This window comes from Gossypium arboreum, chromosome 6, assembly GCF_025698485.1.
Source record: "Gossypium arboreum isolate Shixiya-1 chromosome 6, ASM2569848v2, whole genome shotgun sequence".
NCBI classification, from domain to species: domain Eukaryota; kingdom Viridiplantae; phylum Streptophyta; class Magnoliopsida; order Malvales; family Malvaceae; genus Gossypium; species Gossypium arboreum.
This window is the reverse complement of record NC_069075.1, coordinates 65,412,396-65,435,944: the sequence shown is the minus strand read 5'-3', so window position 1 is coordinate 65,435,944 and position 23,549 is coordinate 65,412,396. Positions and strand designations below refer to the sequence as shown.

General features: G+C 31.6%; 1 protein-coding gene across 2 annotated transcripts in view; it reads right to left on the bottom strand.

Moving 5' to 3' along the window:
* LOC108486066 (uncharacterized) overlaps positions 1-23,549 on the bottom strand; it is a 39,628-nt gene that overhangs the window by 6,938 nt on the left and 9,141 nt on the right. For both annotated transcript variants that reach the window (XM_017789879.2, XM_017789878.2), the window contains exons 7-14: positions 19,556-19,625; positions 18,965-19,027; positions 12,157-12,228; positions 11,959-12,060; positions 10,352-10,426; positions 7,700-7,819; positions 2,433-2,549; positions 2,207-2,263 (exon numbers count right to left, since the gene is read on the bottom strand). In XM_017789879.2, coding sequence (XP_017645368.1) covers positions 2,207-2,263; positions 2,433-2,549; positions 7,700-7,819; positions 10,352-10,426; positions 11,959-12,060; positions 12,157-12,228; positions 18,965-19,027; positions 19,556-19,625 — 676 coding nt within the window. The remainder of the gene's footprint in view (positions 1-2,206; positions 2,264-2,432; positions 2,550-7,699; positions 7,820-10,351; positions 10,427-11,958; positions 12,061-12,156; positions 12,229-18,964; positions 19,028-19,555; positions 19,626-23,549) is intronic.

Sequence of the window (23,549 nt, the reverse complement as noted above, 5' to 3'; positions counted from 1 at the left end):
AAATGGCATCATCATCCACCAAAGCACATGTCCTGCAATCCCAACAAAATGGGCTAGTTGAGAAAAATACGCATATTTTAGAGATTACGAGGGCTTTACTTTTTATTTCTAATGTACCTAAGCACCCTTATGGAGAGGCTTTTTTAACATAAACCTACCTAATAAATCAAATTCTTGCAAAAACTTTAAATTTTAAGACACTTCTAAGTGTTCTATGAGTTCCATACCCTATGCTTAGGATAAAAAATGATTTACCTTTGAGGGTATTTGGGTGTAGTGCCTTTGTTCATGTCCATGATAAAAATTGTTCAAAGTTAGATCCTAGGGCTCAAAAATTTGCTTTTGTAGGATATGCACCAACACAAAAGGGATAGAAGTGGTATGATCCACAAACAAAGAGAATACTCGTCTTGAGACTTATATGAAAAATAATTGTTGGAAAACTAAACGTCTTAAGACCTAATAGGGGAGTATCGGGACTTCATGAACATGTCTCAAAACTTGATGAATAGATCTCGAGATTATGCTCCCTGAAGCAAACTTTGGTTACTAACTTCGCTAGTCTCCAAGACTTATAGTCCTTATCTCCAGCTAAGTCTCGAGACTTGGTTACTAAAATATCTTAAAAACATTTTAAGATCTTAGAACACTTTGGTATTAACTAAAAAACATTTGGACAAGTTGAAACATATATTAAACATGTTTTTAAGTACTTTGAATTATTTCAAAATGCGACTTAAGAAATAAATAACTAAAATTTATCTTACATGTTTTTATATCACTTGAGAAATAAATAACATTTGGACATCAGAACTAATATAAGAATTACAATGCATCTAAAAAGCATTCACTTGAAGCTTCATCAGGTTCACAAAGTGATTTGGGTTCAATGAAAGATACAACTCCAGTTAATGAGACTGATACTTTTAGATAAACTTTGATTGACTATTGTAATTTGGAATTTGGTAGCAGTGAAGTTAAATGGGACTCTATATTGCAATATGTTCTCTCTATTACAACCAAATCTACAAATATAAAGCTTGTTCCCCAAGATGTGGGGTCATGTAAGACCAGTGTGGTTAAAGATGGGGAAGGTAATGTTATAAAGATTCACGATATGGTAGTAGAGACCTTTGGGATAGGATTGTGTTCTTTGTAAGATTGTAAAGCTGAATCGCCCAATAGGATTCATGATTAGAGATCTTCATGGGTTGGGTCGGGTTAAGGCAGGGACTAAGTATGATATTATCACACTTTATGTTTGCCCAAGTTTGGCTTGACCCGAAATATGAGTCTAAAAATTTGTCCAAGCCCACTCATATTTGTAAATAGCTAGTCTAAACCCATTTTCGCCCGTATTATTTTTTGAAAATATATTTTATATTTATTTTTAATTAATATTTAATAATTTTATATATTTTTATTTATTATAGTTTATATATAGTCATCTTAAATATTTTTTAATGTTTACATTATATTATTATATATTACTATAGATTCCATTTTTATGTGTTATAATTATATAAAAATAGTATAATATTAAACATTACAAACTTGAAAAACGAGTCGGGTCAAGCTCGAGCCTTAAATGTTCAAGCCCGAGCCCAATCCATATTTTAAATGGGCCTAATATTTTTTCCTGAACCCTACTAAATTCTGAGCAAGCCTTTGAGTCTAGACAGATTGCTCGACCCATGAACAGGTTTATTCATGATCTAGATATTATGTTAAAGTGGTAAAAGTTTTCTCTCCGAAGTCGAATTTTCCAAGCCAAGGAGAATGACGAGAGAGCTTTGTTTATTTTATAATATTTCATTACTTCAATTTTATTTTATAATACTTATTTTATGTATTAGATATATTTAGGACGTCTAAGATGATTAGTTATCTTTCGGGTTTAAATTTAAGGCTATGAATAAAACTTTGTTTACAAGAAAACCTAGTAATAAGAAAGTTTATATAAATAAGTTGCAAGCTTATTTGTCAACATTATTATTCTTATTATATCTTTTGATTAATATAAAGTATTTAGATGTTTTTACAACTCTACATTTTCTTGAGTTCCAACTTTTTCTTACTCATTTGTTCAACCCTACTCTATTGATTGTTATTGCTTTCTCCTTTAAACAATACCAACCAAGCCAATCACATTCTTTAAGTCAAGAAAGTAAAAATTTAAGTAAGCTATTAGACATGATAGACTTACTTGTATAAACATCCTCTCTGCATCACCAACATTGCCATTTTCTTTCAAAATAATTCCCTATAAAAACATAATTATCGGCCAACAAAAAGTAAACAAAAAAATGAAAATAGATGAAAAATCATGGAGAAGACATCTAAAGAAAATATATAACAAAAATACAAAATATATATATAAATGTTTCACCACTAAATGAACAAGAGGGAAAGGAGAGAAGAATAAATAGAACCTTGGCTAAGTAACCTCGGAAGTCATTCGGATTGCTAGAAATTAGTTGATCATAAATAGCTACTGCATCGCTAACATGGCCCCAGTCTGAATAAGCTTTCCCAAGAAGTAAATCAACCTGAGAGAAATCTCATAAACAAAGTCAAAGAATCAAATGTTATCTGTTAAGATCAAGAAGAAACATATCTATCAACAACTCTAATCCATCAAAATTGATAAAGTGAATGATCCAAACCAAAGTTATTTGACTCAACATGCTAATGTCACATACCGCATTTAAAACCCATGTTGAATACGCAAAGAGCGTCGCATGGAGGTTAATTAATGAAATAAGGCTCATTCGACCTACTTGAACTGATCCAATTCATGGAACATGTGGAGAAACCCATATACTTGAAGTTTTGGTGGCCCAATGAAACACTTGAGGAATTAAGATTGTCATGAATATGGAAACTTATCTTAACAGATGTGTAATCTTAAACATTTGATTGTATAATCTTAGAGAATTGTGTCAACTTCTTATAAATCTTAATTTTAGATTGATTTAATCCCATTGAGTCTTATTACATCTCATTGTACTCCATAGTACTCCATATTAATTGAATACTATTGAGGCCATTTACTTAAACACTTGGCGTGCTTTTGCTTTCTTGTGGCTTCTTTTGGTTTTTCGTTTTATTTTTGATGCCTTAAAGAATTTCTATCGAGAATTATCACTTTATTATAGTTAGGTAGATTTTAAACCAAGAAATCTTCAAAGGGCACACGATTGCGACACTAAAATTTTAGCCTTGTGACAGTTTGTATTCGAGCTAAGGTTCAAAAGCGTCGATCGAGATGAAAAATAGATTAGAAGATCAGATTAATCCAATAGAGACCCACGAAAGGGCCAAGAAAGCTAGTCGATTGAGGGAAATGCTGTTAGCTATAAAAAATCGAATGGCCAATCTTAAAGAATCCATGAGAGATGTGAAAGAGACGCTTGAGGTAGACGAAGGACGCATCGCAGAGTTGGACTTGATGGAAGAGCAACTCAGGGAATTTGTGGTGTAGTCTCTCAATTCCAATGTGGAAGCGATGCGACGAGTGCTCAATTCCATTGTAGATAAGCTAACAGTAAGAGACTACACTCGAGGTCATGATGATAACTTTGAATGAGGAAAATAAAACTATGACAAGTGCTTTAAGAAAAGAATTGAGAAGCAAAGAAGGAGAGCTCGTTGTGTGCCAAGCCGCCATAGGTAAAAAGGTGTTGGCTGCAACACTAAACCACAAGTTGAATGTCTCCAAACCAAAGAAGTTTAAGGGGTAAGGTACACGAGGGATGTGTACAATTCGTGTGGGATAAAATAATACTTCTTTGTCATGGGCATCAAGGATAAATACTACTGCTAGATATTTTACTGATTTTGCTCTATCATAGTATTAACGTAGGTCCACAGATGAAAGACATGGCTAGGCCAGAATTGAGACTTGGGAAGAGTTCCAAAAGAAGTTTCAAAAAGTAGTTTTACCCACAATATGCCAATGAGGCTTGGGCTAAATTGCGTTGATTCTCACAACAAGACACAATTCGAGAATATGTGAAGGAGTTCAACGAATTAATACTCCAAATCATGGATTTGAATGAGAAAGAAACATTCTTCCATTTTATGGATGGGTTGAAGTCCTAGGTTAAACATAAATGGGAACATTGAGGGTCCAAGAACTGTTGGAAGTCATGATCGTGCTAAAGCCCTTAATCAAGCTTGTTCTGAAGCAAGACAAGTTCAAGTCTCTCAAGCTCAAGGAGAAAAGCAATGGTGAGAGAGATGAACATGTTGAGTATAGCAACGACGATTGTGGCAATGCGAAACCATGAAATGTCAGATACAATGCTTCTTATGTTGAGGTCTGCATAGGGTGCGAGACTACTAAAGGCGATCCGAGTTCACCACGATCAACAAAGAAAAGAATGCAGAGCCCAATAAAGATAGGCTATTGAAGCTTAGATTGATGATACTCATTTCTGCTATTGCAAGCAGAAATGGTTGATGTTTGTAAACATCAACATCACAGGCTAAAGGTGGAGTGTTGTTATTGATACAGGAGCATCTAACTTGTTTATATCGAAGAAAGTCATGGTAAAGTTGGTCTCTCAATTAGCAAATCAACTAAGAGGATCAAAACAGTTAATTCCTAAAAGGTTCCAATTGTAGGAGTATCACAAAGAGTGAAACTACAAATCGATGAATGGGAAGATAAGGAAAACTTTGAGGTAATTCACTTAAACAATTACGACTTTGTTCTTGGCTTGAACATCCTCAACCAAATTAATGCTCTTCTGGTTCATTTTGTTGATTGTATATGTATGTTGGATATTGGACAAAAACAATGCATTATGCCGGTGATTCGAGACATGAAGGGTGGAACCAATGTATTATTGGCAATCCAACTAGCTAAAAATGGTTATGAATGAAAGATGATTGCCAAAAAAAAAAAAAAGTTGCAACAATGAAGGCCACAAAAAATGTTGTTATTGGAGCAAGAGAAAAACTGATGGAAGAAGAAAAAAGCGTGGCAATTAAGGCCACAAGCAAGCTGTCTTATATATTCCCTTAGTTACACATCTATTTTATAGACTAAAGAGTGCAAAAGATAAATGGAAGGAAATAAAATCTACCTAAAAATCAATGATCTAATCCCTAAATTTCAAGAACAAGATATTTACAAAATATATTCGATAAATAAAAAAGTATTTTCCACAAAAGATAACTTCCTCGAGAGTGATTAGCATTAATATGATGCTAGCATATCCATCAATCATCATTGTAGTTGAACCAAAGGCCATTTTATTAGATAAAGTGACCAATATCACACCATTATTCATTCTTATTACCAAGAATCGAAACCTGTAGTGATCATACTTCTCACTAGTAGTAACAATTTTAGGCTTTGTTCAGCATTGCTTCTCAAAATTACTTTTGGGGTCAAAAGCACTTTTGAAACCATAAACAACACTAAATAGACATCTTTTGGAATCCGAGGTGCTTTTGAACCCAAAAGCAAAAGCAATTTTTTTTAGCTTCCACTTTTGGCAAAAACGCTTTTTAGAATAAAAGACAATTAGCCCTTATAAAGTATTTTATATAATATATATATTGGATATGTAATTACTTTCCTATTGAAATTTATTTTAAATATATAATATTATATATTTAAATTTTATTGGTTATATTTTAATATTTAAAATATAGTTTATATATTCAATTAAATTTTATAAATAATTAATATTAATCGCTTAAAATATTTAAAATTTATATTTTATATATTAAAATATTAACAAATTCTAATAAATTATTTTTGTATTCTTACTAAAATATCATAATATTAACTAATTTGAACATTATTTAAATACATATTTGTTACTTTATAACATCATGTCTAAAATGAATATTTTATTTCTCAAAAGCATTTTTTTGACAGTAATACTAAACACTTCAATCTTAAACCAAACTTTTTAAAAATACTTCCCAAAAACACTTTTCCGTTGCACCTTTTAAAAGTATTTCTCAAAAGTAATGGTAAACTAACCCTTAGAAAATGACCAAACTAAGCTTTTGTTAAAACCAGAGGTCAACAAAAAAGAGAATTAGAAAAAAATTGAACTTTTCACTTGTATAAAAAATTAGAAATTCACAAGTCTAAGGAAAGGACATTGTAAAATCCTAAAAATTAGTCATTATTAATAATCTAATCCCATAAAATCAGTTTTGGAGATCATGCTAAACTATTACTATCATAAGCTATCAACAATCCCCCTTAGTTTGATGTACAAATATCACAAATGTTCAACTTACAAACCAAATAATGACTAGTCTTGTAGCTCAATCTTTTGGTGAATAAATGCCTAGTAGGTCCCCATACATCCAAATGAATAGTCATGAATGGAATGCTACTTCTATTATTTCTCAAAGGATAAGAGTTTCTAGTATGCTAAGCATACTCACAAGCTTAACAAAACAACAATCAAATTGATTCTTTATTAATGAAAAAACTCACATTTGTAGCAATAAAGTGACCAACAACAGGGTATACTTTTCATATATAAAGTTGGAGGTCTTTTGGGTAGTGAAAAGGACAGGTTGTGGGATATGAGTTTAAAAAGAGTTAATGAATAAGACAAAGGAGGAAGTTGGTAGTGATTGCCATGGTTTTTGTCGATATGGGCTTAGGAGGGTTTGATATATAGGATAGGGAAGGTTGATCAACAGAGGTTGCAATGGTTTTGTTTTCTTCAATTAAAGGGTCTACCTTCATATCTATCATAACGTTACCAAACTGTATACTAACAATGTTTTATCCATTAATTGATGCATTTGATCGAACACTTGGGTTTTGTTTTCTACAATAATTCCATGAAAATGCTACAACATACAATCAAGCATCTATTCTATCTTTGTTCACATATGCTCAAGCTCCTTGCGTATTTTTGCTTGCCACTCTATTGACCACTGTTCTGACATTGCAAAAGACCATTGGATATAATGCCAAATTGTTACCAATACATGAATAGGATAATGTCATTGAGTAATTGACAAGGAGAATGAAATCGTCTTTCCTTTACCTTGGTTCCTAAAACGACCTATTGTAATTGATAGCTTAGTTCGTCAAAAGGAGACTAAACCCTTAGGACTCATTTGAGAGAGACCCAAATCCTTTAGGGTTTTGGTAAAATTCCACTTGCCTTTGTTTTATTCATCATCCCTTTAAACAGAATTATAAAAATTAAAGTATATCAAACTAAATATAGTCCTACCAGACTATTTAATTTTAAGAGTCCTAAAACAACTTCCTTTATTCTAAGAGTCCTACTTAACAACTACTGACATCCATAACAAGGACATTTTATGAAAAATGCCATGTATCTTTAGCGAGCAAGATTGTTATGTTGAAAGCAGTATTCCATTAAAAAATTGGCAGCATATCCAACAGCCAAGCAATTGTAAAGTCCATTTCCAAACAATTCCTTTAGCTGGGTACATAAGCCCAAAAGTGGAATGAGTTGAAAAGATATTTCCTTAAATCTAGAAAACCTAGGAAAAAGAACATGATTTAGTCAAATGGCTATACTTGACCATTTCTCCTTTATTCCACATAAGAGTTAACCACTATCTAAAAAATTAAATAGTATATTTATTTATCTTCATTTTGGTTGTAAATACTTCAAGAAAAAACACTCATTTTGCTTTGCTTGATATGCAATTGATAATGAAGAGGCCAACTGACCTGAATAGGATCCAGATTCTGTGCTTCTGTTTCCATTTTACTGCTTTCAGCCATGGGATCAGGCCTAGTTGATCTTTCCATATTCAGGCATTCACGAGAGGACAGAAGGAACTGAACTGCCTGCATTTAGAAGTTTTGTAGGAAACTGTATTTCAATATTGCAGCATAATAATTTGATATGCAAATTACTTTCCAGAGTACTAGTTTCTTGACTTTTAAATTCCATCCAGACCAAAAAGAAAGGAAAACAAAAATTGCAGTGTACACAAACTTAGTCCTCTATACTGAGAAACCATCCATTATAGAATTTAAAAAGTAATCAAGTTTCTCTACAGCACAAAATGGCTTATTCGATGCATTGCAAAAGAGACAGTTAAAAGAAAATTAACATAAACATCATGAAGTCAAACACTTTGTTGTGAAGCACATGAGACACATCACATGAGGAAGAGCAGAGCAGTTTGTAGCACTCGAAACATTAATCTACCTAGGGAACCTAAGTAGTAACAAAATTCCTGGTAACACTATACTTCTAAATATTATAGCAAAAACTTATTTTAATTCCTCTACTAAAAACCACTGCAAACCAGTCTTTATAAGTTAAAGAAAATGACGCAAAAGAAGAAATTTTATAATGCCCTTAAAGATTTTGTTGTTAAATGGGTGATGTGTACATGTTATGACTTTTTTATGTCATAAACTATTTGTCTTATATGTCATGTTTGCATATATTTAAAACTTAATATATATACATATATTTATTAAAAAACTTAATATCTATATATATAATATGTATAAATTCTATAAATTCTATAAATTTGCAAAAATAAAAAATACAATTCTTAAAAATTCAAAACAAAAACTCAAAATATAGATAACAATTGCCCCAAAAGATTTTTAAAAATCATATAAAATTTTAAAAATTCAAAATTTCAAAGCATTGAATATATGGATATATATTAATACAGGTTTTTTATTCTTTTTTTTTACAGATGAAGATGAGTTTCTTTTAGTCTCTTACCTTCAAAAATACGGCCATGCAAATTCGCGTGCTTTACCAAAGTAGGCTAGTAAAATATTTTTAGAAAGTATCTGATCTTTGGGTTTCATTTTCATTGAATTTTTAAGCCAGATGGATCAAAACTATAAAATTATATTTTAATATTTTGATTTCATTTCCAACCCATTTCTTTTGTTTTGGGGAGGGGTGATTTTTTGATGTTTTATTTATTTTTCATATTTTTGGAAAATTTTATCAATTTTTGAATTCCTTGTACTTTTAGATTTATATATTCCTCCCAATTATAATATTAAACTTTATATATATATTTAGATTTTTAGAAAATTTTTAGAGCGCTTTACTATTTTTCTCCTTTTATTATTTTTATAGATTTTGGGGTTTGAAGTTTTTATAATTATTTGTTTTAAATTTGAATTTTTATATATTTCAATTTTAAATATTTGTTAACATAGATATGATCCGTGCTATCAAAAGTCAACATCAACATTCCATGTTATAAGAATAATACGATAAATTTATAATTCATTAAAATTTTCTCATTTGCACCATTTCTTAACACAAATTGGTTTGTAGCATTTTTTATTTAAGGGATTAAAATGAAATTTCACTAATATACGACCCTTAGTATACTTTAACTAAAATTCCTCCACAGCACTATATTGCTCATTAGATGCATTGCACTGTCAAAGATGGCTCCAACATTAAATGCCAAACTAAAAAAAACATGTTTCAAAGAGCATAAGATGTATCATAAGAAGAAAAGCAGACTAGGGAGAGAAAAAAGGAAATGAATGATGGAGAAAAAAAAAAGGACAGCAGAAGAGAAAAGAGAGACAATAGGAAAACAAAGAGAAATTATGCACATATATTCCGAAGTATTAATAATAACAATGGATAAAATAACATTTAGTCATTAAACAAGGTAAATTTTCCTTAATCTCTGAATTTCTTTTTTGTTCACATTAGTCTTAGGACTTAGCAACATTTTTCAATGTTGGTCCCTATAATGATGTGGCACTCTGACATTGTGTCACGTCATTGCCTAAAATTTTTTATTAAAAATATAATATTTTAGTTGATGTGTAGCACAATATCAAAGTGTCACATTATCACAAGAACTAAAATGTAAATAGTTGTCAAGTTCTATGACTAATATAAATAAAAAAAATTCAAGAACCAAGTTAAGAAGTTGTTTAGGAGCTATATGTTACTTTATCCTTGATAAGCATAAATACTGGTAACCCAAAATAATCCATAAACAAGAATACCTAAATGTTTTAAACTAGGGGAAAAAATGATAAACCCACAGAAGGAAAAGCTATGATGAGAGAAAGACATTGATAGCTAGTACAAAAGAAACTATGTGGTCACTTATTCAACAAGATCAGACTATATGCCGTATAATTTAATGGGGTCTGTTATGATAGATTCTTGCAGGTAATAAACAAAAATAGGAAAGTAACCTTATAATTCAACTTTTGAATCATTTTACAGTACTGAAACCAAATAAAAAAAATTAGGCCGTGATAAGCTATCATTTTATAACCTCGAATATTATTTTACTTGGGATGCTAAAATGAGGATGATAACCAGAAGATCAACAAATTTCAGAATCTTAGACAGATACTAACCTCAGCTGGCCTTTTAGCAGCAAGCAATGCATTTGTGTAGCCACGTAAAACCTCAAAATCGACATCTTTGGATACCTATAATGCAAGAACAGAGTATTTATGGAGAGTACAAACAAATTTTATTTAACTATGTAAATGAAATTTAGTAAAGGATGAAGAACAACAGAATTATTTGACTGAAAAACTGTATATTCCTTTCTGCCCTGAGATACATATGTATACATGTTATAACCTAACAAAAAAAGGAAGAGAATAAAATAAAAAATAAACTACACCTAATGTCACTAAACTATTAGTAAGTTGACGTTTTGGTCACTCGACTTTAAAAAGTTACGAATTGATAATTGAGTTATTTGAAAGTTTTCATCTAAGCCTTTGAACTATTCAAAGTTTTTATTTAAGTCATCGGACTGCTAATTTTTTTTTTTTTTAATCTAGCTATCAAGCTCCAAGCAACAATTCGACAATCGGTATGAATTATCATTATCCATCAATGAGTAAAAGAACATATACTACATCCAAATCAATTTGACAATCAGTGTCAGAGTTCAAAGAAGAAAACTGTTTGGATTTTAGTTTGCATATACGTTATATCCAGCTAAATTCTTTGTATAAATAATATTTTTATAGCTATACATACATTAACTAACAAATTAAGAGACAATCATCTAGTGTAAAAGAAAATATTGTTGTAAATGTCATTCAAAGCTTTATACAAGTCAACTAAAATTTGCATTATACAACTTATGTTTAAGAAAAAAATACTCTTAACCATCTCTAGAATAAATCATTACTAGAATTGGATCCAAAAACATGCTAAGGTAGGATTAGGAACTACAAAGGCCTGAAGATCATCAATCTTTATCCTTAAAATGCTTTCAAATATAAATTTGAAAAAATAGAGACAAAGATAGAGGAGCTTCGTTTGAACATTCATGCACTATAATTCGTGTAAATGATAACAACACAATTATACATGTAGCATCCAATTCAATGTTTCATGAATGAACAAATTACATTGAATTTGAATGTAATAAAGTTAAACGAGAAACTCTTGAAGACTAAGAATTGCACAAGATAACTAGAATTAATAATTAGTTGGCAAATGTATAAACCAATTCAAGAGTGATTATATCTGAAACACGCTAACCATAGATGCTTTATATGTGCAACAAACATGGGAGGGGGGAGTGTTATTCAATATATTGTGTACACAAGATATTATGACAAATTTTAGATTTACTTTTAGGTAAATACAGGAAGCCACCTTGGTGGTAAGTAGTTCTGCTTTAGCAAAGTTTCCTTCTCTCCTAACAAAAGTTTTCCATTTTGTACATGAAATCACACCTCGCCGCCCAACATTATATTTGAAATAATCTAATAGAAGATTATTTATGTCCAAACAAGGGTGGGAAAAGTGTTATGCAATACATTGTGCACAATGGTACGAAAAATTTAACATTTACTTTTAGGTGAATACAAGATACCTCAACCACCCTTAGACCAATATTACAAAAGAAAGTTGCATACAACTACTGGTGCCTAAAGGTTATCATGCATTGCATTGGGTCACAATCAAATGGAAAACCTTAACAACAGAAAGTTACCGCAGCAGAAAGTTTATATGCAGCAGCACTGCCATCATAATCCTTAAGTTCATATTTAACTTCTCCAAGCAAACGAAAAACCTCCGGGTCGCTTGTTTTCACCTATAGAACATAAATATTACTTAGAATAGAGCGTTAGTTGATTTATTATAACAAAACTAAAAACTCATAAGTTCCATTCATCCAATATTAATAAACCTTCGCCAACTCTTGAAGCAGAGAAGTTGCCCGTGCATAGTCCCCTAATCCTGTTAATGTAACTGCTGCTCCCTGTAGGCCATCTTAAATTTTTAATTGTCACAGGTTCATAGATGCTGAAGTAGAGATGCATTTATTTGTCTACTTAATAATAAGTATATATATGCACCTATATATGTTTAGATCTGAACATCAATAAAGTACTATAAAATCAGAGTATTTCAACAAGCATTTTGAAATTGAGAAGAAATTGAAAGATGAAATTATTCTTATTTATGTAATGAGATGAAAGAATACATAAGTACTTATACAAGCAATATAGGTTTATTTGAGGAAATTAATAAATTGTACATAATCCAAAAATCCCTAATAATAATCAATTCAGTCCCTAATAATTAGTAACTCCTAAGATCATGTCGTTTGGTTGAGCATAAGTTGTCAGCAATTAATTTGCATAAGTTATCAACACTCTCCCTCAATTTGTTGCATAAATATGACATGCCAACTTGCAAACCAAATTCTATAAATTCTATTGCTAATGTAATGACCTGATTTTTTGGATGGTTCAATTTAGTAGGTTTAGGGCCAAATTAGTGTTTCGAGTTGATCTGGGAGTTCAATTTGAGTGATTTTTTAGAATTAATCGGGTTGAATAGAATAATAAAAATTAGTGGTCGAGTTTTCAAGAGGTTTAATTAGGTAATTGAGCAATTAGGATTAAATTGTAAAGTTCTCAAAAGTACTAAGCAAAATCATAATTTTCTAAATGTTGATTTTTTTTTTTAAAGATGGGGGTTTTAATTTGTAAACTACCCAAGGGACCCATTAGCAGGACGTTTAATGGTTTTTTGGAGGGATGGACGGTTACAAGAAAACATTAAAAAAGCCTTTTCATCTATTTTCATTTCAATTAGTTTTCTTTTCTAAATTCTCTAATTTTTTTTTTTTCATTTTCTTTGAGGTTTTCATTGCAGAAACTTTCATGAAAGGTAACATCATTTCCAACAAAAATTAGAAGAGCTTTTAAGTTCACAATCATGTTTCTTAAGTTCAGATAGAAATAAGTGTTTTTTAAGTTCTTTGATGTTTCCATGTTATTTTGAGGTTAAGAATGAGACTAGGAAGATGAATGAATGCTGAGAATGGTTAGAGTTTGTTTTCAAGTGCCATTGATGAGTGCTTAAGAGAAAGTGTGGTTTGTATGAGTGATCAACGAGTTTCTTAATGGTTTCGGAATAGATTTGTGTCCCTAAATGAATCTATAGGTTTTGGATAGTTTCTCGAAAGTGGGCATCAAAAGCAAGAAAATGTCTACATGAACGAATTGAGTGATTGAATTTTAATTTAGGTGTTTTGATTTTATTATGTTGTTGTACTGACCTTAATTATATTGTGGATTTTGATTCTGAAGCGAGAGAAGTTGGTGAAAGCTTGAAATCAAAGGGCAAGGAAAAGGTGATCCAGCGGTAATGGAAGTTGTCAATTTGTGCTTGCATTTTTATTTTGTTTTATGCTAAATTCTACTGCTGTAAGTGCAATTATGAATGTTAATTGGTGGCATGAGTTTATGCATTAGTGATTATGAGTGAAATTGGTTACTTATTGTTGAATTTTTTTTGATAATGTTATCGACTTTGTGTTGCTATGCTGCTGCCATATTGAATTATGTTAACTTGGAGTACAAAATATGTTAATAAGTCCGTTAAATGATTTTGAGATAGCTTTGTGCACCCGAGAGATTTGATTTTGTGACACTTTGTGCAACTTTATTCGGGAAATTCGTTGGAAGTCATATTATACACACAACGGAGATTCAATATTTGGTGTACCTAAAAAGCACTACTTCGTCAAAGAATGGTTGGATATCTGTGTATCCAATTATGTGTCTAATTTTGGTTAATGGGCTTTAACATTATGTTATAAAATGAAATTGATGCAAGTAAGGTTATACTTTGTGATTCGGATTTTGTATATGAAATTTCAGATATTTCGATAGATTTGGCATTATTGTGAAATATGGTATTTGTGTGCAGTGTTGTATGTTGTTAAATGTTACTTGTATTTCAACTTAGTTTATGTTGTTGGTTATTAATTGAACAAATGATTACACAATTATTGTTGTTTAACATACCACATATTCGGAAATGTTATTCATCACTAAGCTTTGTGGCCCAGTATGTGGTTTGTTACCATGTGTAAATAATACAAGAAGTTTCAAAAGGTTGCTAGGGAGTCAAGCTACGTTTCTAGAGTTGCTTGTTTGCTTAAAATCTATTGTTGTAATAAGGTCTTTCTTTAGTAGTTGTTATGGGCATGTAATAGGACCTTATGGTGTTATTTGGTTTAACATTGATGTATTGTTAGTTTTTGTATTGGTATTTTGACATATTTGGCATGTTGGACATGTGTTTTGATTGGTAGTTGAATTTTGAATCTAATTTGCATGTTGAGTGGTAGTTGTTAAATGGTAAATTTTACTTAGGGATCACATTTTGATCCATTTGGTAGTTTTAGACTTGATTTAGTATGTAAAATGTGTTAGATATGCCTTGGTACATGTTTGGTATTGGTTAGTGGTTTAGAATGACTTTTCTACAAAATTTCTTGGAATGTGAAACCTAGATAAGAGGTATAGATACCATTGCTATGATGTATTGGTATATACATGTCTATGCATTGAAACATGTGACCTTGTAACTATCTATTTGAAATTCTAGCATTGGTATTGATACCAAAGGCTAGGTATCAACACTTAATCTCTATTTTCAATATTTTGAGTCTCGAATGTTGTTTTTAGCTCGTTTTTGTTGTGCATTTGATCTACAATTATATTAGATTCATAATACCTTTTTTAAATGAAATTAAATGCAACATGTGTTTGTATGTCTGATTGTTTGGTTTTGTTTTGTTCGAGGTTACTTCGGTAGTTAATGTGAAATCGATCATCCAATCGTCTTTCGGGTTGGGAGTATGATGTTACATTTATTAGTATCAAAGCTCTAGTTTAATTGATTCTGGACTATTCCAAGCAAAAATTTAACGAGTATGAATGGTTTAGGATTAAAACATGCTTAGACAAGATTATGTTGTATTGATAGTATGCTATAATGTTTGGTGAAAAATGACGTTTTTATTATACTGTGTTTGATGTTGTCTTGACTCGTGATTTTCAGCCAAGGCCCTAGAGCACTTGAATTGTAGTGGTTGTAGAACAAAGTCAGATGATTTGAGGCATGTGGGGAATGAAAAGATGGAGAACCGTGCACCTCAAACTCTTCCTAAACCACGAGCTCCTCAAGAGGAGGCACGTGATGAGAATCACCCAAACGCACCCAGAGTTGGTATGGTGGATGTGGCTAGAGGGTCGGATGCTCCTTGTGATGAGGCCATGTGGCAGACCATCGTTGATGTTCTGCGCGATCATTGGTGTGGCCCTACCAATTCAACCTGCAGTCTCTGACAAATTTTAATGCTTTGTTTTGGGGATTGTGTGGTGTAGATCCCTTTGTTGCTGAGTATTGGTTGGAATCCGAGAGAGTTTTGGATCAACTAGAGTGCACATCAAGTGAGAAGTTACAAGTGCTATTTCCCTCCTGAAAGAAGAGGCTTACTAGTGGTGGACCACTATAGAGAAAAAGGTCTCGACAGATAGATTGACTTGGGTTTTCTTTAAAACCAAGTTTAAGAGGAAATACATGGGTGAGCTCTATCTGGAATGAAGTTTTTATGCTAGCTCAGGGGGAGTGGTTCATGGCTGACTACAACCATGAGTTTCTCCAAAATGATTCCCACGGGGATAAGAGGTATTTCTACGAGGTTTGAGGGAGGAGATCCAAATACAATAAATGGCACGTCGACTCAGGGGGATTGCTAACCTAGCAGAAAAGGTTAAGATGGTCGAATGGGTAGTGGGATCTTAGAGAAAGGTTTCCATTAATGTCGATAACTTAGGTAAAAGGGGATCAAGATTTGCTAGTTGTCATCCGGCAACAAAACAAGCTAAGAATGCTCATGATACCTCAAGTTCTAGGAGATCAACTCCTATTCAATTTCAAAGGTCTGACGGTGATCCCTAACAATCAATTTCTATGGCCAATTTGTTGGCTCTGTTCGCTGCATTACGATGCTAGTTTGTGACCACTATGGATGGGAAACATGGAGGGAAGTGTTGGAGGTCAATCAGCGCTTGAACTGGCTGTGGCTCGACAAAGCATTTATTTTATGACTATCCACTTAATTCGAGAATTGCTCAAACACAGTCGTAGTGGTCAATTCCTTATAGATGTGGCTGGGGTGTTGCTAGAGAAGATTCAACCAAAGGTGGAGCTAATACTAACTCTAGGCAGAGTAAAGATGCTGAGGTTGTTTTGGGTTCTGAGGTGAGGACCCTTGCTCGGGCTTATGTTGTTCGGGGTCATGCTGCTACTAACATGGTCTCAGGTTTGCTTTTTTTTAATTTGATTTTCCTATGCATGCATTAATTGATTTTGTTTCTTCACATTTATATACTCGTAGGTTAATTATTTTAGGGAGTGTTCTAATAGAGAGGTCTGGGAGGTACTTGTTTGGAGTCCATTGGGACAGCATGTCATTGTTAGCGAAGAGCATCAATGTTGCCTAATTGAGATCAAGAAGCTACTTTCCATGCTGATTTGTGTTGAAATCTAATGTCTTTTGTGTATTATTTTCATCTATATATAATTGTATTTTTCAATAAATTGATTTAATAAAATATCTATCAGTTACATTAATATCTATTATATATTATCCTTAACGATTTATACAAGCAAAGGAAAATCAAAATAAATATTTTACTTAATAAATATTTAATGTTTAACTAATATTAAGCATATTACGTGTTCAGGTTGTAATACGAAAGGACGGCTTATATTAATAGATAATCTAAACATATCCTTAGTCTAATTGAAAATAAGTCACCTAGCTGGACCAAGAAGTAGAATTAGACATTGATGTTTTTCTAGACACAACTCCTATGTCCATTGCACCATATTGTATGAATCCGACCGAGCTTAAGAAATTAAAGATCTAGCTGCAAAAGTTGTTATATCGAGGATTCATTCGATCAAGTGTCTCTCCTCGAAGAGAATTGGTGTTGCTTGTTAAGAAAAAAGACATTATGTTGCGATTGTATATTGACTATCGACAATTAAATAAGGTGATCATTAAGAACAAGTATTTGTTGCCGCATATTGATAATTTGTTTAATCGGTTTAGGAGAGTTTCTGCTTTTTTTAAAATTGACTTGAAATTAAGGTATTATCAGCTAAAAGTGAAAAAAGTGGATATACCAAAAGATTAGACAACCAAATCTTATCAAATTATAATCTTTTACAATCTTTTAAGATTACTTTTCAAATTTACCAAGTTAATCCTAATTTTTTGTAAGTGTTTCATTGGACGATCAAGACTTCAAGTAAATGGGCTTTGCCACTTGTTTTTCGAATCGAGTCAATTCACGCGGATCAAATAAGCACCATATAATAGATTAACTTCCATGGGACACTCTTTGTGCAACAGTCACAGGCTTTAAACTATGGCCTGTGACATATAGAGTCTAATCTAAAACTTATGAAGAAAGATAATGATTTATTTGAAGATCTGAGAGGTATAGAAAATTGGAAAGTTGAATAACATTACAATGACTCACCCTCGTATTGCATATTTTATTTTTGTTATAAGTCAATTCATGTCCTCACCAATGGTGAAACATTTAGGCAACTTTAGAACACATTCTTAGCTATCTAAAGGGGGCTCCTAGACATAAGACTTTCATATAAGAATTTATGAACACATTAATATTGAATGTTTTTTAAATGCAAATTGATCTGGATCTAAGATGCATAAGAGATTTACTACCAAATTTTTATTTTTGTGGGACGAAATCTAATTTCTTAGAGAAGTAGGAAACAAAATGTAGTATTCTAATCAAGTGCAGAATCTGTATCTGAAGTTGTATGGTTGTATCAACTATTAAATGAATTAGGTTTCACGACATCGTTACAAGCAGAGTTATAGTGCGATAACCAAGTTGCTCTTTACATAAATTCTAATACTATATTTCATGAACGAAATAACAAAAGTTCATCTTCAAATTATGTTAAAACTGAAGGACAATTGGGAGATATCTTTACCAAAGCTTTAAATGGAGCTCGAGTTAATCATATTGTAACAAGTTAAGCATGATTAATATCTATACTCCAACTTGAGCAAAAGTGTTAGAGAATATATTGTATAGCTATAAATATATAGATGATTTATATGGATTTTTTTTCTTTTCTTTTATATAAAGGTGCAGAGCTTTTAAAAAGAATGTACTTTAAGATTGAATGAAATTTATAATTTTTCACCCAAACCAAATCTTCTTCAATTTTTTAAATTCATGAATTCATTTACAAATACTATGTTTTTTAGTTTTGATTAGGTTATTGGATTGTGGATATTTCAGATTTTAAGATGTTGAGTATTTAATTCTCTCTGATTCATTTTGGATTCTCTCCACTAGTTTATCTCTTTCTCCCTTGATTTCCTACTTGCTTCTTTATATTTTTGTTTCTCCCACTAGATTTAATTTTCTTTCCCTACTTGTTCTACATCAACTTCCTATTTGGTTTAAATTATAGCACTTAAAACTTCAACTTTCCAAAGTTAAATAAGATAAGGAAGCCAAAAACATAAAAGTGAAATTGAAAATGAGAAGTGAATCATCTTGAGAAGAAATTTAATATTCAAAGAATAGCAGCATATAATATTAAACAAATATTAATCACAAAAATATTCCAAAACTTACTTCAAGTGCAGTTTCATCTTTTGGAGACGTACTTAGTGTTGCCTCAAACTGTGCCAGCCTAGTCTGTTGTACATAATAGCAAGGTGTTAAATATTTCCATGATACAAAATCCAAGAGGCAACAAAAAGAAACTGATCACCCATACCAGAGGATTAATGAAAATAAATTTAAAAAAAGAATAATTGACAAGAACCATTATGCCAATACTTACAAAAAAACAATAAAAACAGAAAACTAAAATGAGCATTCATCCATGGATATGGTGTTCCTCAAATAAACGTACCCAAAATAAAAATAGCATCTGCCTTAAGTAATTTTGAGCCCAAATAAAGATAGAAGCAAAGAAACCCTGTAAATATCATAAATGTATATACCCTTCTAAAGGCACTTAAATAAGCCAGCTTTTCTTCCTATTGCTTAAAGGCAGAAAGCAACAAGCAGTGGGTTAAAACACTTGAAAGCTTGCATGTATAATGGTCTTTTAAACTATCTTAAACATTGCACTATCTAGAAGATACGTCATAACAAGCTATTTCTCAAATCAAAGGCAAGAAATTCCTAAACTTAACAACGATGTTCCACTACCAGTACCTCAAGAATAGCTTTCTGTTCTCGTGACAGTTTCTTGTCAATCACTGCAGCTTCCTCAGGTGGATTGACACTGGAGAGTCATGTCAAGATATGATAATCATCAACACAAACTGATAGTAATAACTAAGCAAAAACGAAAGAGAAAAAAATTAAAATAAACAAATAACTAAATATTTTGAATTTGAAGCTTATATAACATGTATACATAGACATACAAAAAACTTCAAACAATTTCATTACACACAGGTAAATCAACTTCCCTCTGAAAGGTACCTTTTTCCTTGATGACAGTTGACAGCCACATTTTGTGCAAAAAAAGGCTTAAGCAAAATGGCTTAATAACCATGCTAGATTCAACCCAATAGTATAGCACCTAATAAACATATGGGTGGATGTATAGTGCTTATTAAGGATAAATTTATGCGTACAATAACTAGAATGCTGTAAATAAGGACTGTATCTCAAATAAAAAACAAATTAGTAAGGGGAAATTTCAAACAATAAATGGTTAAAGACTAAAAAATAATTCATGTGTTTCAAATGGCTTTATCATATTTTTGTGAAGTTGTAAGTTAACTATAACTTAGGCTAATATTAGATGTGTTTAAGAGCTAGACTACGCTGGTTCGGGTTCAGGTTGAGTTTAGACATGATATTAAAGAAATTTATGCTTGCCAAAATTAGACCAACCCAAAATAGGGGCAAAATTTTTATCTAAGTCCACCCATATTTGTAAATACCTAACTCAAGCCCAATTTTAACCCGTCAATATTTTTAAAATTTTGAATATTATTTATATTATTTACAGTTTAATAGTTAATCATTTTTTCATTTATTGAAATTTTATATATGAACAAAAACATTTTTAATGTTTATATTAAAGTATTATATATTAGTAATTATCTAATTTTTGTGTTATAAATTATATAATATATAAACATAACATAATATAATATAATATACTACAAACTTGGAAAATAGGTCAAGCTAAGCTTTCACCTTGACTATTTTGACTCAAACCCAGCCCATATTTTAAACGGGTATAATTTTTTTCCCAAACCCATTTTTCGAACCTAATATTTTGGTCAAAATCCTCCAAAATTTCTAGCAGGCTTATATGCTAAATCTTAGAAATATGATTTGTTTAGATTTTTTAGGGATTTTATTCTCTTTAATTACTTTTCTTTGTTTAATACTTGTAACTAGTATAATACAAGCTAACATGAAAATACACAAGTTTCCTATTACAATTTCTTTTCTCAATTTCCTACTTTTCTTACGTTATTTCAGAGCTTTTTAACTCATTTTCGAGTTTGGGTTACCGTTTCATCATCAGGTTAGAGTGACTTTTAGTGTCAGCATCGACACAGGGAAGCACAACAACCATCTAGTCAATCCCCAAAGACATCCAAATAATCAGTACAAAGGGCTCACTTGCCACCTGAAAACTTTGCCTCCCGCATCATATGGCATATCATGGGGGCTTGTTGAAGGTGCCAAACTTACCAGAATTTTCCTCTAGTGTGACTTGCTACTCCAACCAATCTCTAGGGGTTGGGAGTTCGACTGGAGTTGTTGTTTGGTTACAACTTCTTGCTATTTTTGCTATTATTTGGATGCTGTTTGGTTACAAATTTTTCCAATCAAATTGGGCGATAATTGATTGTTGTTATTTACTTTCATCCCTTTTTCTTCTTTGCATTATTAAGAAATAGATATGATGAATATATCTAAAAAGTTCCATTAGAGAAATGATTCCAATGATGTCCTAGATTATTCAGCACAAGTTGAATGGTTTCAATTATATAGATTGGAGTACGACGATCCAATTTATTTGCAAAGATGAGAGCTGGCCATGAACAAAGTTGTTACCTTAACCGCAAGGAGGAGGGTGCCGAGGGCAAGGCTAGTGAATGGAGTGAAGTTGTAACAAGGTAGCCATACTGGAAGGTGAGCTAGATCACCTCCTTTTCAAGGAGAGCTAATGGTTGTTGGGTATTTTGGTTTGACACTGCTTCACACCCAAAAAGAAGCAAGTTACGTCTGAATTAAACTTGGAGATGAAAGTCATCTTTCGTTCTTAATGGTGAAGTAAGACCACACCCATGAGCTTATTATCCTAGGTCAAAACAAGTTGATAGGATCCGCTTTTACGCCCCACGGTCCTTCCCATGTGGCGAGATGGGACTTGAACAATAATCCATCTACTAATGAGATCGGGCTTAGAAGTAAATGTGAATATTCAAAATTCTATTGAAAATGAGGTAATAGCTTTGATGAATCAATGTAAACTTCTTAGGGCACTGTTGGATTATTTGGATTTTCTATATTCAAGGAAAAGGAATATTTCTTGTATGTACAAGGTATGTCGACCATTCTACCGTCCAAACAAACAAGATAAATCACAACATATTTTATGGATTTTAGAATAGGTTTGGACTTTAGAGACTGCAATCGGCTAATGTTTAAGCATCTAATACATTAGCTCGATAAGCAAAAGAGGGGGTGAATTGGTGATTAAATTGACAAAATAAAAGCTTAAAAATCAACAAAATTATTTTAATAGTTTAACCACAATTGCCTACTTCCACTAACTTAACATTTTCTTAACTAAGGATTTTCTCACTTCATTAACTTAGAATTGATAACTTTCAAGAACAAGGTATAACATTTTACAAGTCTAAATTTTACAAGTCTTAACATTTTACTTAATCCTATTTGTAAATATAAACATATAAACAAATAAACTATTACAAGTATTAGTGGTAAGATACCACCACTAATACTTGCAAACATATAAACTATTACAAGTGTATAAATTTTAGAGAAAATGATAAGCAAACAAGGAAAATCTCTCAAAGGTAATAGTTTATATGTTTACAAATAGGATCAATAAAAGATGAATAAAATAATGAAATCTTTGATTATCATTGATCTTTTGAACTTGTTTCTTAGAAGACAATATTTTATACCTGCAATTGATTTCTAGCTGTTTGAGGTTGTTGGAAAGAATTAGTAGCCGATTGAAGCATTAATTGCAAGCTTTAAAAACTCACTGCATGTTGTGGTATCAATACCCATAAAAGAGGTAAAACTGACATTAAAGGTAAGGGGAGGTGAAATATATTTTTAAAAATGACAAAAGAGTGAGAATCAAAAATGAATTGCTAGTTAAGTTGCTTAGAAAGTTCACTAATGAAAATCAAGTTATAAGAGCATTCTAGAGTATCTAAAACTAACATTAAAGGTAAGGGGAGGTGAAATATATTTTTTCAACACTTTCAACCAATGTTTGAGAGGTAAGGGTAGAAAAAGATTTTTGTTATCAAAGATATGATCGAAATGTGAAGTAGTCAAGTAGTCACTTGTTGAAATATGTATATATTTTAAATTTATTTAGGTAAATAAATCTTATTTGGGTAGATAAATTTTATTCATATTTTAGAAATATTTTTATTTTATATTTTAGTAGTTTACTAGAATAAGGGAACTATTTTCTTTTTATGTTTTAGTAGTTTATTAATAAGGGAACTATTTTCCCAATTAGGATTAGGACTTCTTTTCTCTATTTAAGTTCAATTTTTTAGTTAATAAGAGAAGTACAATTTTATTCAAAGCTCTCTTGAAATCTTTCATGGCATCTGAGCTAGGTTAAAATCTCTAGTAACATCATGGTTAAAACAGCCTTCACTGAAGATAAGAGATCCAGCAATCAAACAGAGGAAGAAAGTTCTACAGTTGAAACAACTACCGAGAGTACAATGACTCAAGGGACAGAGGCGTGTCACCTTTCTTTTCAACTAACATCTCACAAGTTGAATGGCAAGAATTATCTGGAATGGTCGCAGCCCGTAAAATTAGCAATTGATGGGCGCGACAAGCTAGGTCATTTAAATGGAGAAGTTGAGCAACCACAGGTGGGTGATCCAAAGATGAGCAAGTGGAGGTTAGAAAATTCTATGGTAATTGCGTGGCTTATTAATTCCATGGAAGC